Here is a 16,564-nt window from a genome sequence, read left to right as displayed (position 1 = left end):
ATGACACCCATACAGTAACAGGAAAGCAACATAAAAGTCACTACAATGTGGTGTTGTTTCCCATAAACCCGCTCCGCTGTGACAGAAACGACGCGAAAATCTTATTCTGCACTTATCTGCAACGCGCTACATACTGACATGTGAAACTTCAAGTCCTAAGATGAAACCTCTTTAACTAGTAAATATTTTCAAAACACACAGTGTACAGTACTCACCCGAATGAGGCCATTTTTTCTTTCCGTAAATACGGGTTTCCCATTTTGTTTACATACGTCGTATTTTTCTAGCTTTACATCTTCTTTGGCAGAACACACCACACCAGCAACACCATTCGTGGCCATATTTGAAATGAGTGTGGTGCGCGTGCGTCGATCGCCAGGGTTGGGCGGCATAACTTTGTGGCTCTCACTGCGCAAGCGTAATAATCAAAATAACAACTGAAAGTATGGATAAATTTTAAGTACAAACTAAACATCACTGTCCATTCAGTACTAAAATAATCTATTAATTATTCATTATTTCATAAATATTCTTTTGTTTTGCACGAATATGTGTACTACATAAAGTGCTAGTGTGGACATCGACGCATCTGACTCATCCTCTGGATTACAGAGTGTGTGAATGAAATTGCCGGCGTTCGGTTGTGACATTTGACAGCTTCAGGTTAGCGGATGTGCAGTTCCGTTCTGTAACGTGAGTACGCCGAGTGGATAGTGATACAGTGACCGAACGACTCAGATTTCGCCAGTTTCTGAAGTTTTAACGACCGAAAATGGAAACCTCTGCTACTAACGTGGAAAAGGACAAGGAGCATGCCAGCGACATCGTGTCTTCGGCTGTTTCCACTGAAGCAACGGGTATGCGACGAGATCATGAATCTATTGATGATTTTGAGCATTTAGAACCCGAATCTTCTCCTTTGTCAGAAACACCCGGGAAGCATAGTTTTGATGTTAATCAGGACATGAAACCCGCTGTCAATTCTGGCAAGGATATTGTTTCTTCTACTATTGTTGGTAAAGCTGAAAACAACCAGAATTCTTCAGAGTTTTCGCTTTTGGGTGATTCAAAGGTAGGATCTGTCGAAACCGGCAACACGCCGGAGACACTTGAAGAAATTCCGCAGGCTGAGTTTTCAAACAAATTGATAGATTTTGAATCGCATGATGAGCAGACAAAACTCGACCCGAAGTTAAACGTGGAGCCTGAAAAATCCCTCTTTGCAACGACTGAATCAAACAAGCAGGCTCCCGAAAACTTGTTCGATCTACCCACACAGAAGGGTTCTGGTCTAGATTTATTTAACAGATTTGAAATATCACCCAAAGGGTCTGATGCAAGTGCTATGTCCCAAGCGTTTATGGAAATGGAGAGAGGAGGGATGCGGGAAGAGAAAAACTTACGAAATGAAGATATTCTTCAACCTGAAGTGGAGAATATAGAACCAAAAACCGACGAATTACCAAAACAAAAAACTGAGGAAAAGAAGCCAGCCGAGCCAGAGTTTCACCCAGCTTTTGCACACCTGAAAGATGAAGCCCATGATGATGACAGCTTCAAAGATACGGATTCCATACCAGAACAAATAAAGGCAGAAGACAAGTTTAAAGATTTTCCAGAAGAGGTACACGCTTCAAAGCAGGACTTCGGTTTTCCAGAACCTAATGTACACGGTGATTTTCATGTGCCGGCACCAGGCAGTGAAGACAATTCTGCATCTGACAGGCTAGAGGACAAGAAAGTTAAAGAAACAAAGCCAGATGACAATGTAACAAAGCATGACTTGGAGCTTGGAATTCCTGCCAAAGTAACAGGAAAACAGAAGTTGGAAGAAAAATCACCAGTCAAAACCAAACCCGAAGTAGTACCACCCACAATTAAGTCGGAAGCAAAGAAAACGCCCCCTAAAGTCGATGATGAGCCTGTAATAGCACCATTCGCATTGACATCAATTGGCTTAGGTAAGTGAAAAGTTTTTCAATGTTTACTGATTTTTGATTGCTATCAATGACTTGTATGTGCGCACCCTCTCATTTCGCAGGCAGTACTGTCAAAATTTACCCCGTTTTTCTGCCCCATTTTTTACAGCTTTTAAAGGTTCTAAAATTTCTCGGATCTGTTTCCATTGCACTACCGGTTCTGTGAAAAGTTTTCTCAAGTTTCTTTCCGCAAATAACCCTCCTTGTTATGGTATAATGAAAGCCTACAGCTCTGCGTCTCAGTATAAGAAAAACTTTTTGTATTATACATCTACATGTAACTACACCAGTTCGTTGGCCTAAACAAATTCAAGAAGTTTACCTAAGTCTAATGATGTATATACCGGATTGTAGTATTGGGGGTGGGGGAATTGGTTATTTCTTGTATCAGGAGTGCCATTAACTTGGGTATGGTAAATTGACATAAAAACTGCTACACATCTACCAAATACTGAACAGACTGTTAAGTTTTGTGGTTGTCAAAGCATGTGGTAGACTACTAAGCAGTTCCATTCTTGTTTGTCGAACTAAAAGGTTTTTCCACTGACTTTGCCCTTGGTACAAATTCATGAAATGTCTTGATGGCTCAAGACTGAAGCTGCCACTATGAAATTTGATTTTACTCTTTCAGGAATCTATTGTTGCTTAAACAAACTACATGTGACAGCTTCAAAGATTATGACTGTTTATTTACTAACATAGATTATCTCATTATTAATAAATGTAATTGTGTGCATTGCTATTTTGAGAAAAATCTTATTGTCGAGTAATTCTGCTAATGTTGCAAAGTATGTTTTCCTTTACACTTTTTTGTATGAACCAGTGCTATTTTTTAAGAGCTAAGTTCCAGAATTTATATATGCATTATAATGTAGCTGATCTAAAATTAAAAAGTATGACAGCTCAGAAAATTAAAGCTAACAAGAGAAACTCTTGTAACAAAGTTTGCCTTGAATGTTAATCAAAATAATTTGCTTGAAAAAGCACTTTCCAAAAAATTTACTTTTAGATATCTCTGTTAAGAGATTCACTGATACTAAATACATTATTTTAAATAGAGTTGTTCAGTTCTTGTGGTAACTTCTGTCAAGTGAAAGAAAGAAATTTCAAGTAACACTTACTTGATGAATTTATGCACCATGTATACAACTGAAAGCTTCATTGCATGGAAAATGTTAGAGGAGGCATTTATCCAGAAGTAGATGTCGAAGGACTGATGGGTGGCAATGATTTATGGCATACTTGGCTTTCTTCACATTTGTACATGGAAATCTATTTTCGTGAACTTAGAAAATTCTGAGTTTTGGTTCGTAATGTTGTTACAAAAGTTGAACCATAAGCATGTAATCATGAAATTGTAAGACAGAGATCTGTCATAGGAAACAAATTGAAAGTGTAGATGCAGAGTATAATTATGTCATACAATAATTACACATACTTCATAAATTAGCCAGAATGTTCAGCTTTGTAAGGCAAATAATCCTGGCTGTAAGCTATGGGATCCACAAGCACAACATTACCTTCAGTTTTGGACTTGAAATTTGCATAAAACTTCATGTTATCATCTACTGAATGGATATTGGTGGGTAAGAACATGCCAGTTCCTGTAAATCATTGCATTTTACAAGCACAGAAACTTCTAAATGAATTCCTATTTGTGATAGCAATTTTTGACAAACAAGTTGTGTTGTTTTTCACTCCCCCTTTTGAGTTTTGTGGAATCTATAGTATCATATAAAAATCCTCAACTGAAATATGAATGATCTGTGCATAAAAAATAACTAGCCTGCTGCCTGCCCCACCATATATATAAATATATACTACCTTTATTGTTCTGAATGTGATTTTGGAAGTGGCATTGGCCACTGTGGTTGTTTCAGTTCTACTGATATTAAAAGTGCAACAAAAATCACTGGCTTGCCCAAGCGTTATACATTTGGATGTATCACAGACTTTCCAGGCCATACAGTCTTACCTGAATGGAACTGAAACTCTGTTATCATGTAATGATTTTCTGAAAATTACAATTGTATTAGCTGGAATCCCCAAATGTGTGGAATTCCAGAGAGCAGTATCTAGTCTCTTGCCCTATTTTTTTTAAATACTATTTCTGGTTTAAATATATTGAAGTGCCCTTTGAACTCTCACTTCAGTATTGTTTCCAGTCGCCTATGACAAGCAAGGGCTCGAGTTAAAAAGTGACTAGGAAAAGCAGGTGTTCAGAGAGTATCGTATTGTATCGTTATCAGATAAATGTCTACCGTTAGTATTGCTGGATTAAAACAGTCTTCTATAGGGAAAACCCACCATGAAGGACATTGGTCTCGCTTTAATACTTCTGAATACGCGCCAGCGATATACTTATGGGCCGAATGTTGTGTAATTCTAGTTATAACGCGTACAAACGGTATGATTTGTCGATTGTGCTGAAACGTTTCCGTTTGCATCCTTAAGACATCTCGTTGTATTTTAGTCTACAAATATCTGTGACTCATTCCGCTGCCCACAGGATTTGTAGTCATCGCTGCGTTTGAAACTTACGAAGGCTGGGGTCTTACTGCGGGGTGCGAGAGAGGTGGTTGTCTGAAGAGCAGTACTCGATTGTTGGCTGTTGATCTACATATTTATGGAACACTACATGATAATGACGTGCACCACTATTTTAAAAGTACTTTAATCGGTTTTCATTTTTGCCGTAAGGTGGTACACTAAAACGAGGACACCTATACTGATGACCTGAGGGGGATGTCTGTCTGAAATCTCAATGTGCAACTTTGATTTAAAAAGTATATGGCGCTTTGAAATCGCTGCTGGCGAAAACAGATGGTTAGCAATAACAGACACACAGCAATATTTGTCAAGCAATTAATCAACAATCTGTTTCGGAAGTGAAGCATCCGGTTTTAAATTTCAGAGAGCGATGAAACAAGATGGTTGCTTAACATCCGAAACATGTCAGTATCTTTCAATAAACGGATGAGAATGGATTCTTCGCAAGTACAAACGACAGTGAGGCACAATTGACATTCTATTTCGTGAGTCAACGGTAGTTAACGAACAGCAAATATTCTACTGTTAAGTGCTGTTTTCAGAGAATACGCGTGCTTAAGTCTCATCCATACATGCACCTACTCTTTCGTATATAATCTCTTCACTAGTGGATTAAGGCAAATTTCGCGATGTAGTTCTTCAAAAAGGACTCAGCCAATTTCCTTCCACCTTCGTGTCATATATGAAAATGTGCCGCCCCTAATGACGTCGATGACATACCATTAAACCTCAATCAGCCCATATAATCCTTTTAGTTTTTGTCTTCAGAACAGTAAAATTGCCACGGTGGTTTTGCGACTGAACTAGCCAGGCCTGCTGTTAGAGCTACAGGTTTGCACTGTATCCTTTTCCCAAACAGAATAAAATTTATTCTGCAGTCATCTTGCGAGAAATGCTGGATCTCCAAAGGATATGGAGAGGGGAAGTGCGGTGCTGGCATATCGAAACTGTCCGGCAAGTTGATTCTTGCCTGCATTGATCAGTAGAAAAAGAGCGTCACTGCAAAGGCAATACTTTTCATCCGATACATGTCTGAGCGCACAGTACCAAGAGCTTTCCCCGGGTGTTCTTCTGTCTACTTTGCCGCTTTACCGCATTGGTTTGCCTGTGAGACATAAAATGGCTCTGAGCACTATGTGACTTAACATCTACGGTCATCAGTCCCATAGAACTTAGAACTACTTAAACCTAACTAACATAAGGACATCACACAACACCGTCATCACGAGGCAGAGAAAACCTCTGACCCCGCCGGGAATCGAACCCGGGCGCGGGAAGCGAGAACGCCACTGCACGACCACGAGCTGCGGACGCCTGTGAGACATATGCCCGTGTACTCATTCATAGGATTTCTTAAAAAAGGCAGTGCTGGAATCTTCAGTATTTGCAGAAACGAAGTGATTCGTAGATAGACTGTCAACACGCCTTCATACGCGCGGTTTTTCGAAAATTTTACTGTGATGACTTTTTATTTATCGAATACCTTTAGAAACCTTATCCAACAGCTAGGTTTATGTCCTTCTTCCTTAAACCTTTCAAGGCAGTTACTCCAGTGTGGAGGTGGGATGTCTACGTAAGTCTCATAAGAGTTGCGAGTTTTCAGTCTATCGGCTTTCGAGGGCAAGAAAAATTTGATTTTCAGTATTTCGCATCACAATCTGCTCATTAAGAGGTGTATTATAAGTTTAACAGAATAAGACAAGCTAGAAACTGTGTTTTGTCCTGAGTCTGCATAAATAACGGCGCGCAAATACCAGGACTGTATTCATCCAGTATTTGGGAATGTAAACTTTTGACGCTCAGACGCTTAACGTCTAATATTTAGCACATTAACTCGTTTATAAAGTAATCACAGTTTGAAACCATGTTTTATTCATGGGAGTTAATCTTCCAGGAATGGGCCTTTACTATTTCTTTGCTAAGGCGTGAAGAATGTTACTTCCGTAATATCCCAAAGGCTGTATATAAGTCGCAACTAGGGACAAGTCCTGCAACATCGTTGAATACACGTATGTGGGGGTTTACAATATCGAGTTACTGACATTCGAGCAGTGTTCAGCATGGTAGAGAGCGGCGTTGTCGGTTCGCAGCTGCCGATCACGATGTGTGGCTACGGCAGCCAACAGCTATGTTGCCCTCTGATTATATTCACACGCGCCCGTTAACGTGCGGTATTGATTTTGCTTTGCAGGCCCGCAGTAACCCTATCGTTTTTCTGCTTCTCCCCACTGCTGGCCCCATTCGAAGTTGAGTTAAATCTACATCTACGTATATACTCCGCAGACCACTGTGAAATTCATGGCAGAGGGTACGTCCCATTGTACCAGCTATTAGCGCTTTATCCCTTTCCGTCCGCGGCTCGTGGTCTCGCGGTCGCGTTCTCGCTTCCCGAGCACGTTGTCCCGGGTTCGATTCGGGGCGGGGTCAGAAATTTTCACCTGCCTCGAGACGAGTGTGTACATTAAATAAGCCCTGTTAATTTGATAGTGGTCCCACACACATTCAAGAGTGATTCGCACGAGTGATTTATAACCAATCTTTGTAGACTGATTGCATTTTCCCAGTATTCTGACAATAAACCGAAGCGTACCACCTGCTTTACCCACGACTGAGCATGTGAGAAATCATTCCATTTCATATCCCTACAAAGTATTACACCCAGGTATTTGTAGGAGTTGGCCGATTCCGACTGTGAGTCATTGACACTATAGTCCTCTGATATTTCTTTCGAAGCGCACAATTTTACGTTTCTGAAAGTTCAATCTTTGCACCACATTGAAACGTTATCGAGATGTGACCGAATATTTATGCAGCTTCTTTCAGGCAGCATTTCGCTACAGACAACTGTGTCATTTGCAAAAAGTCTGTGGTTACTATTAATTTTGTCCGCGACGTAATTAATATACAGCCGGCCGGTGTGGCCGTGCTGTTCTAGGCGCTTCAGTCTAGAACCGCGTGAGCGCTACGGTCGCAGGTTCGAATCCTGCCTCGGGCATGGATGTGTGTGATGTCCTTAGGTTGGTTAGTTTTAAGTAGTTCTAAGTTCTAGGGGACTGATGGCCTCAGATGTTAAGTCCCATAGAGCTCAGAGCCATTTGAATTAATATACAACATGAGCAAAAGGGTCGCAACACACTTTCCTGGGATACACCGAAGTTAATTATACATTCGACAATGACACTGTCCAAGATAACATGTCATCCTCCGGACCAAAAAGTCCAGTCACAAATTCTGTTTGGTACCCCGAATAATCGCACTTCTGAAAATGATCGTAAATGTGGTGGTACTATTCGCCATTCAGCCGAACAAAGAGCACAAAGAAAATGTGAACAGAATCAAAGCGAGATCATTCCGATAACTTTTTGCTGAGTTAAGTGCCCTTTAAAAAATAGCTGTCAGTCACCTTATCCTCTGCCAAGCGGAAGAGTTAAGTCATCCCATATGGCGTCCTTGTTTGTATTGCGCTGCACCCGAATGGTAGGGATCGATCCTGCTCCGCAACACAGTTGCAGCTTGCCAGTCATGTTCAACAGCAGTCTTGTATCATCCGTTGTTTTTAGATTGTTTCATTAGCTTTTAGCTGCACAGTTTCTCCAGGATACTTAAAATTATCGTCTGTTTCAACACTTCCAAACTCTGAACTTAAAAATAATCAGGCACTAAATCTAAGTTTGCTATTCCGTACCAGAATAAGCAGTACGAAATCTAAAACTGACGGACGGCCTTGGAAGGGAGCAGTATCATCGTTACCACAACACGCGGAGTCCACAATGGCTTCGCCAGAGACTGCTAAGAGATTCAAAATCCGTTTAACCAACAGTAACGGTTTGCCTAGCAACATCGTAATAGCTTCATCACTTTAAGACTCAGTTTTGCCCTAGCTTCTGACATCGCCCTGTAAATTTAAAGAAGTGTACTGGGAAACATCACATCAGGAAAACAAAATATAATAATTGCTTTTGTGGCCGCAATTGTCTTCCGCAGCTTTCTGTAATAACCGACGCCTGAGGTGGAAGAACTATAATGATAGGACTCCGCTATAACAATTGTGATATTGGATACTTTTATACTCCGACCATTGGCTTTATAATGCTTTTTAACAGCATTTATTCTTCCATTAGCTATCGTTCGAGCCACTGAAACCTTATCTTCAGACGGTTGGTGTTTACACTCGGCACTTCACACTTATACCAGCTGCATTTAGTCACTGGAATCGCGTGTAGCACTTCCCATTCTACATCTACACCCATACTCCGCAAGCCACCTGACGGTGTGTGACGGAGGGTACCCTTAGTACCTCTATCGGTTCTCCCTTCTATCCCAGTCTCGTATTGTTCGCGGAAAGGAGGATTGTCGGTATGCTTCTGTGTGGGCTCTAATCTCTCTGATTTTATTCTCATGGTCTCTTCGCGAGATATACGTAGGAGGGAGCAATATACTGCTTGACTTCTTCGGTGAAGGTATGTTCGCGAGACTTTAACAAAAGCCCGTAGCGAGCTACTGAGCGTCTCTCCTGCAGAGCCTTCCACTGGAGTTTATCTATCATCTCCGTAACGCTTTCGCGATTACTAAATGATCCGGCAACGAAGCGCGCTGCTCTCCGTTGGATCTTCTCTCTCTCTCTCTCTCTCTCTCTCTCTCTCTCTCTCTCTCTCTCTCTCTCCCTCTCCCCTATCAACCCTATCTCTATCTGGTACGGATCCCACACTGCTGAGCAGTATTCAAGCAGTGGACGAACAAGCGTACTGTAACCTACTTCCTTTGTTTTCAGATTGCATTTACTTAGGATTCTTCCAATGAATCTGTCTGGCATCTGCTTTACCGACGATCAACTTTATATGATCATTCCATTTTAAATCACTCCTAATGCCTACTCCCAGATAATTTATGGAATTAACTGCTTCCAGTTGCTGACCTGCTATTTTGTAGCTAAATGATAAGGGATCTATTTTTCTATGTATTCGCAGCACATTACACTTTGTTGTTTAGAATGTGGTAGAAGTGCACGTGGAGGGGCTAGAGGCGACTGTTTCTTCAGCTGAGCTGAAGCTTAACGGGCGGACTCTCGGCCAAGGACCCGCGCGATCCTCGAGGCTACGAGCACCCTCGGCGCGATGCGATGAGCCTCGGCTAATGAGCCCAGCCCTCAGAGCTCGGCCTCGCCCATTACCCACCTGAAACTCCCTACTTCGCTGTCTCCACACACTTTCTTCTCGATCAAATTCGCAGAAAACTATTGTGTGATCACAAGAGGGTATTTTGAACCGTAGTCGTCTTATTTCATCAGCCACGGTATCAGTTCTTCCCTTCAAGAAAATTTTTGTGACATGAGTCGAAGACGGTGTCTTAACTTACGATCGATATTCACTTGTTTCCACTCGCTGCCAACATCAGCTTTCAGAGGTATTTTCTAGTATTCACATCGTTGTAGCCATATTTTCGTGTTGACGTCGACCTGTGATTACGATCATCTGTAAATGACATACACTTAACCGTGTTTGAGACTAACAGCACAATTCCGCATAAAGACGCACGGAGTACGTTGTCGTCTGCTACATAAAACTCACTAGCTTGGTCGAAATGAGAGAGCTAACAATGCTGAGAGACCGACTTCAGTCGAAACAGCTACCTCCTATCAGCCAGCGGGCTATGGTTTTTCTTAGAGTGAAAAATTAGTACGAGCTCTGGCAAAATGTAAACAAAGTAGCCTTACATGTTCAGTTCGCTAAAGGTAGCTATTTAAGTAATTGCATTCTTGAGGAGCATAAATAAGCAAAAACGTTTTTCAAGCTTTCTTGATTCTCTCTACAAGGGTGAGTTTTGCGGGAGAATTTGGACTGTTCAACCTGGCGTACAGATGTGAAATTCTTAGCAGAAGATTTCTGGAAAATTATGTAGGAAAAATAATAGAGAGAGATAAAGAACTAAGTTCTCGGATTGGAAAGGATAGAAAGAGGAATGTAGTCTTTCACCCCTACTGCTCCATCTATACATCGAAAAAACGAAGACAGAAGTAGAAGTTGACGAGTGGAATTAAAGTTGTAGTTGAAAGAGTATCAGTAATAAGATTTTCTGATGATACTGCTATCATCAGTATACTTCAAGAATTATAAAATTCGTTGAATGAAATGAAGTATAATGAGGACATGTTATGGATTGAGAATAATCAGGAGAAAGAAGAAATAAAACAGCGATAAACGCAACACTAAAATTTGGGGCCACTAAGGTGACGAAGCGAAGGAATTCTGTTAATTCACGAAGCACAGTAACACAGAGTGGAAGGACATAAAAAGCATATTAGCCCTGGCAAAAAGGGCTGCCGAGAGAAGTCTACTAGTATCAAACTTAAGTCTTAATTTGATGATATTTGGTTCAAGTGGCTCTGAGCAGTATAGGACTTAACTGCTGAGGTCATCAGTCCCCTAGAACTTAGAACTACTTAAACCTAACCAACCTAAGGACATCACACACTGCGACCGTAGCGGTCACGCGGTTCAAGACTGTAGCGCCTAGAACCGCTCGGTCACACCGGCCGTCGATGAAGATATTTCGGAGACTGTAAGTTTGTATCACAGCGTGGTAATGAAACATCGACTGTGGGTAAACTCCGAACAACGGACAATCGAAGTATTTGAGATGTGGTGCTACAGAATCATGTTTTTTTAATAGGTTGATTTCATCAAAGTTTTTCTTAATCGCGCTTTAGCTATGTAGTTTTTATTTCAAAAATCATGTACAGCCACAATCTCTGTACTCTTGTCCTCTGATTGTCGCGCTTTTAATACGCAATATGAAAATGGCTGAGGCTGTTTCCTACTCCGTAGTGAAGCACTCGGTTAAAAACTATCAAGTGGGTTGTTCTTAAGGTTTTTCATAAATTTACAGGAAAAATAGGAAGTTCTACAGTTGAGTTGCAGATGCACACTGTATGTTAGCGGAATCAATAGCGTACAGTTGCGGGATCGCTGGCTAAAGTCTCACACTGATCATCCTTTTCCTCTCAGTTTGAAATACCTACATCTCGTAATAGCAAAATTCATCTTTTTTATGAATAATACTTTTCTTGTGTATAATTACATATTCCACGCGAAATTCCTGTTTTCATTTCAAATGTAAATTCTTAACTATCAATATTTTATGAAAAATTGTTAATGAAGTTTGCTTAAATTAAGGAAACATAATGTAGTTTTTTAGGACTAAAATGAAAAACCAAATACTCTTTATTTGGACTACGTCCAGTGTTTAGTCTTACACGAGCCAGAGTGGTACCTGTGGCAGAAATATGAAGCAGTCATTTTCACACCATCAGGTACACCGTACATATTTCTGCAATTTTAGGTTTTCCTATGGAGCAAAGTTAAGGGATTTGTCGCAAGAAATAACAAAGACCTTTAAGCTGCCAGTTGTCTGGAACTAACGCACGTAGCTTTTTCCCATGTCACTTCCAAACGCTGGTGGGATATAGAACGGCACTTCATAAAAAAAGAGGAGAAAATGCGACGCCTGGGTGGCTTCGTGTATTGTTGTTGGTAGGCTCGTTATGTACAGTTCCAGAATTGAAATGATTTGTCAGATTCGGGTAAGGAAGGAGCTAAGAGATTACCAGTCGACTCTCTTCAATTGATATTTTCAGTGGCTTCAGTATCCAACAATACGGTGAAATCTCTGCAGTATGCTTTTGCGTAACACACAGCTCACTAAGAAAAATTACCCTATTTTTAAGTTATGATTTTTCATCACTCTTGTTTGTAATTAGAATACTATGTTAGGTGAGATGGAGAGCATTTTATGCTTTCCAGCTGGTCACGTTCTCTTTAAAAATTAAATGACATTCGAAGCAACATTGTTTTCCTGCTCGTTTTTTATAGTACGTCTTAAATGCAACTGCACACATCATTGCAGGTTGTTTGGACCAGCTGGCCGGCTAGTGCTGTCAAAATTAAATGCGCCGGTAAAGATGCTGTCCAGCATTATTACTCAGGCTACGTGCTTGTAACACAGCGTGAAAACGTATCCTTATGACGATACTTCTTGACTGTACTCAAAGCAGCTTGGCTTCCGCTCCACTTGAAATGAAAACCTGAGAGATTCGAGCAAACGTGGAAGAACACGTGTAATGTTTACATCAGGTTTATTCTTAGGACGAAAACAGTATAGAGAAAGATGCTAGGATTGAAACGGTAGGTGAAGACACAGTTGGAATATCTCCAGCAAGTAGTTGACTTTGAATGCAAATGCTACTCTGAGAAGAGGAGGTTAACACAGGAAAGATATTCGCGACAGGCCGTGTCATACCATTCAGAAGATTGATGACTGTCTGTATAAGCTTTGAAAGATTACTTTTCTGCATTTTTATCAATATTTAGCACAAAAGAAGCATAAAGTCACGTTCAAATTCCGGTATCCTCGTACGGTATAGAACTCAAGAACGTTTCCCCTATGCCTTTGTGTAGACTACTCTCATCGCACGTAGTAAGATAATTTAAATTTAGTGTCACACTAATCTGCTACTGCAACGGCCTACTGAGAACTAGCAAGCACGATGATTTGCTCAGCGAAAGTGGCGACACATTGGAAGCCAGCAGTGCCAGACACCCGCCCGTGTACTGATGACATCAACAGATCAGTACAGTAGCTGACAAATGCCACTTAATTCAGATCACACTATAACGACCTCTTCATCGACTGCGCGTTAAACTTTTATCGTCTTTCCTTTTCGATTTTATCATATTCCTAGTTTGTCAAAGTCGTCACACGATTTTAACGCTCAATCAAGCGGTCTACGAGAAGTTATTTCCTGGCCTTGTTTCTGTTCTGGTGTCATGAAAACATGACTGCTCGCTACTACTAGTGATTTAATCTTCCGGTAAGCTTGACTGACATTAAATATCCTGTCAGCTGCAACAGTTACCTTACGAGGAAGAGTTACGAGATAAGATTATTCCCAGAAGAGCGAGTGTTAGTGACTGCAACTTGACGTCAATAGACGTGTGTGCTGGTGCCACGTTCATTTCTTTCGAAGAAACGCATTTGATCTGAAAGTGCCTGTAGTGCAATATTTCCGTAAGCTTACTACTATGATTTTTTTGACTGTTTTAAAGTACTAGGAAATCTTTGTTAGATTACGCTAGGCCCGAGAGCATCATTCCGCCTACATCTATTGCTGTCTGTTTGCGATTTAAAAATACACTATCAGTGTTTCAGGTCGAAAACCTGAGACCAGTTTTGAACTCACTGTTCAAAAGTCCCTGCACTTGGTACTATTCCTCCTGAAAGAGTCATAAACGGAAGCGAAGTACGAGATACAACTTTGTGGAGAGCTGAAATTCCCGAAATGTATTTAGTATAGTTTTGGTCTTCGTGCCACACGACTAAAGGAAACTGATGGAGGAGGTGAACGGCCGTAATACAGTCCTTTGACAGTGTGTCAATTTGAGGTAAGTCGAAGGTTTCTTAAAGTAAATTATAGTGACCAGTACCCTGGATTGTGGGATTAAAGCGCGAAAGTTGCATCGAAACTGAAGGAACCTTCACGGCTCTTTCATTGGTGTGGGAAGGAGGCTAAAAGTAAAATGGTTATACGTGCAGTGTCTCAGATGGTATCCCTACGTTTATATTAAGGCAGTATAGCCACAAGTGTATCGAATAAAAAAATAACAAAAATAAAAGCTGTACAGGAAGTCTGACAGCGCCTGTAACCTGTCAGATCGCTTCGTTCGCCTGCAGTGGGAGCTTAAATAGATAGCACTACCGGAAGTCTCCCATACGCTCACAGATATTTCAGGCTTCTGATTCAAGCCAAATAAACGTTGGGAATCTTCCAAGCGCTGTCAGCCATACATCTTAACGAATACTGTACTCCGGTCAGTCCTATGGAAACACGTAAGATTTGAAGGAAAGTTAGAGCATTACTTCAAATGTATTGTTCACCGGGATGTAGAGGATTTCGTGTTCGATAAGTTAAAACTATCAGGACGGGGATAGCATATGTGCGCGGATATGCTATGAAACAAGTAATTATATTTGCTTTCCCTTATTATCCCTGATTAGTAGATATCTATGGAATGTCAGAGGATTGTTTTCTTTAAAACGTTTCGATCCTTTTGAGTAATTCTGTCGTCAGGAAGAAAATTTTTTTTCTATTGGTATCAGTATGGAAATTTCTGATTAGAGTCGATATATTCAGCAAGCAGCAGTCTGCGTACTGAAGGCGCCGTTCAGTTGTTCATCCGAATGACAGTAATTAGCCACAATATTGATCATCATGGTCTGCTAGAAGCCGGCGTGAGGGAGTAAACTTTACCGCTTTGGGTTCCGAAGAAATGTAGGGACACGCGGATCAATAGTTGAACCTATGACTTAGCGTAGAAGGTAGTTTAAGAAAAGGTAGACCTATATTTATAGCATTTGTAGATTTAAGGTGGTTTTGTCAATGTTGAATGGAATATGTTCATTGAAATTCTGAAAATAGCAGCGGTAAAATCAGGAAGCGATATTCTGTTTGCAACGTGTACAGAAACCAGGCGACAGTTGTAAGAGTAGATGGGCATGAAAGGGAAGCCGTAACTGAGAAAAAGACAGTGTTGTATCCTATCTCCTATGTTGTTTGAATCAATACATTAGGCAAGCAGTAAATGGAACTAAAGAAAAATTTGGAAAATGTATTAAAGTTTACAGAGGAGAAATAAAAACTTCAAAGTATCCCGTTGATTTTGTGATTGTGTGTGTGTTTCAGGCGATGACAGACTGGCATAGCAAGAAAAGTGTTTCTCAATCAGAAATTTGATATCGAACATAAGTTGAAGTGTTGGGAAGTCGTCTTCTGAAGGTGCTTGTATCGAGTTTAGCCTCTTACGGAAGTGAAACGTGGACGATAAGCGGTTGAGACTAGAGGGGAATAGAAGCTATCGAAATGTGGTACTACAGAAGCGTGCTGAATAGTCGTCAGTTTGGTTGTGGGGGAAGCGTGGGTATAAAAATTTCAGAGGGATACCTATTCGCGAATATGGTACGAAAGTTCAAACGGTTGTATGTTGCATTAGTTACTCGGAGTTGAAGGGATAGACAGGCGTGGAAAGCTGCAGAAAACCAGTCTTCAAACTGAAGACCACAAAAACATGGTTTGGTTTGGATTCTGCTAACATGTTATCCAAATTGTTTTTCCTTTACGCAAATATATAGACACTAAAGTTTCAGGAGTATATTGCAACTAATAAACCATTTTACACTCCTGGAAATGGAAAAAACACATTGACACCGGTGTGTCAGACCCACCATACTTGCTCCGGACACTGCGACAGGGCTGCACAAGCAATGTTCACACGCACGGCACAGCGGACACACCAGGAACCGCGGTGTTGGCCGTCGAATGGCGCTAGCTGCGCAGCATTTGTGCACCGCCGCCGTCAGTGTCAGCCAGTTTGCCGTGGCATACGGAGCTCCATCGCAGTCTTTAACACTGGTAGCATGCCGCGACAGCGTGGACGTGAACCGTATGTGCAGTTGACGGACTTTGAGCGAGGGCGTATAGTGGGCATGCGGGAGGCCGGGTGGACGTACCGCCGAATTGCTCAATACGTGGGACGTGAGGTCTCCACAGTACATCGATGTTGTGGCCAGTGTTCGGCGGAAGGTGCACGTGCCCGTCGACCTGGGACCGGACCGCAGCGACGCACGGATGCACGCCAAGACCGTAGGATCCTACGCAGTGCCGTAGGGGACCGCACCGCCACTTCCCAGCAAATTAGGGACACTGTTGCTCCTGGGGTGTCGGCGAGAACCATTCGCAACCGTCTCCATGAAGCTGGGCTACGGTCCCGCACACCGTTAGGCCGTCTTCCGCTCACGCCCCAACATCGTGCAGCCCGCCTCCAGTGGTGTCGCGACAGGCGTGAATGGAGGGACGAATGGAGACGTGTCGTCTTCAGCGATGAGAGTCGCTTCTGCCTTGGTGCCAATGATGGTCGTATGCGTGTTTGGCGCCGTGCAGGTGAGCGCCACAATCAGGACTGCATACAACCGAGGCACACTGGGCC

General features: G+C 41.7%; 2 protein-coding genes across 3 annotated transcripts in view; one reads left to right on the top strand and one right to left on the bottom strand.

Moving 5' to 3' along the window:
• LOC126278061 (serine palmitoyltransferase 2-like) overlaps window positions 1-16,564 on the bottom strand; it is a 108,070-nt gene that overhangs the window by 80,978 nt on the left and 10,528 nt on the right. The window contains exon 2 of the mRNA XM_049977882.1: window positions 216-408. Coding sequence (XP_049833839.1) covers window positions 216-408 — 193 coding nt within the window. The remainder of the gene's footprint in view (window positions 1-215; window positions 409-16,564) is intronic.
• Window positions 367-16,564, top strand: part of LOC126278060 (reticulon-4-like) — a 339,771-nt gene continuing 323,573 nt past the window's right edge. The window contains exon 1 of one of the 2 annotated variants that reach the window (XM_049977880.1): window positions 367-1,961. In XM_049977880.1, coding sequence (XP_049833837.1) covers window positions 773-1,961 — 1,189 coding nt within the window. In that variant the 5' untranslated portion in view covers window positions 367-772. The remainder of the gene's footprint in view (window positions 1,962-16,564) is intronic. The other variant, XM_049977879.1, reaches the window with a different exon arrangement.

The sequence above is a fragment of the Schistocerca gregaria genome, chromosome 6 (assembly GCF_023897955.1).
Source record: "Schistocerca gregaria isolate iqSchGreg1 chromosome 6, iqSchGreg1.2, whole genome shotgun sequence".
NCBI lineage: Eukaryota > Metazoa > Arthropoda > Insecta > Orthoptera > Acrididae > Schistocerca > Schistocerca gregaria.
Note: the sequence above shows the minus strand (reverse complement) of the source record. Positions and strands in the feature narration are given on the sequence as shown.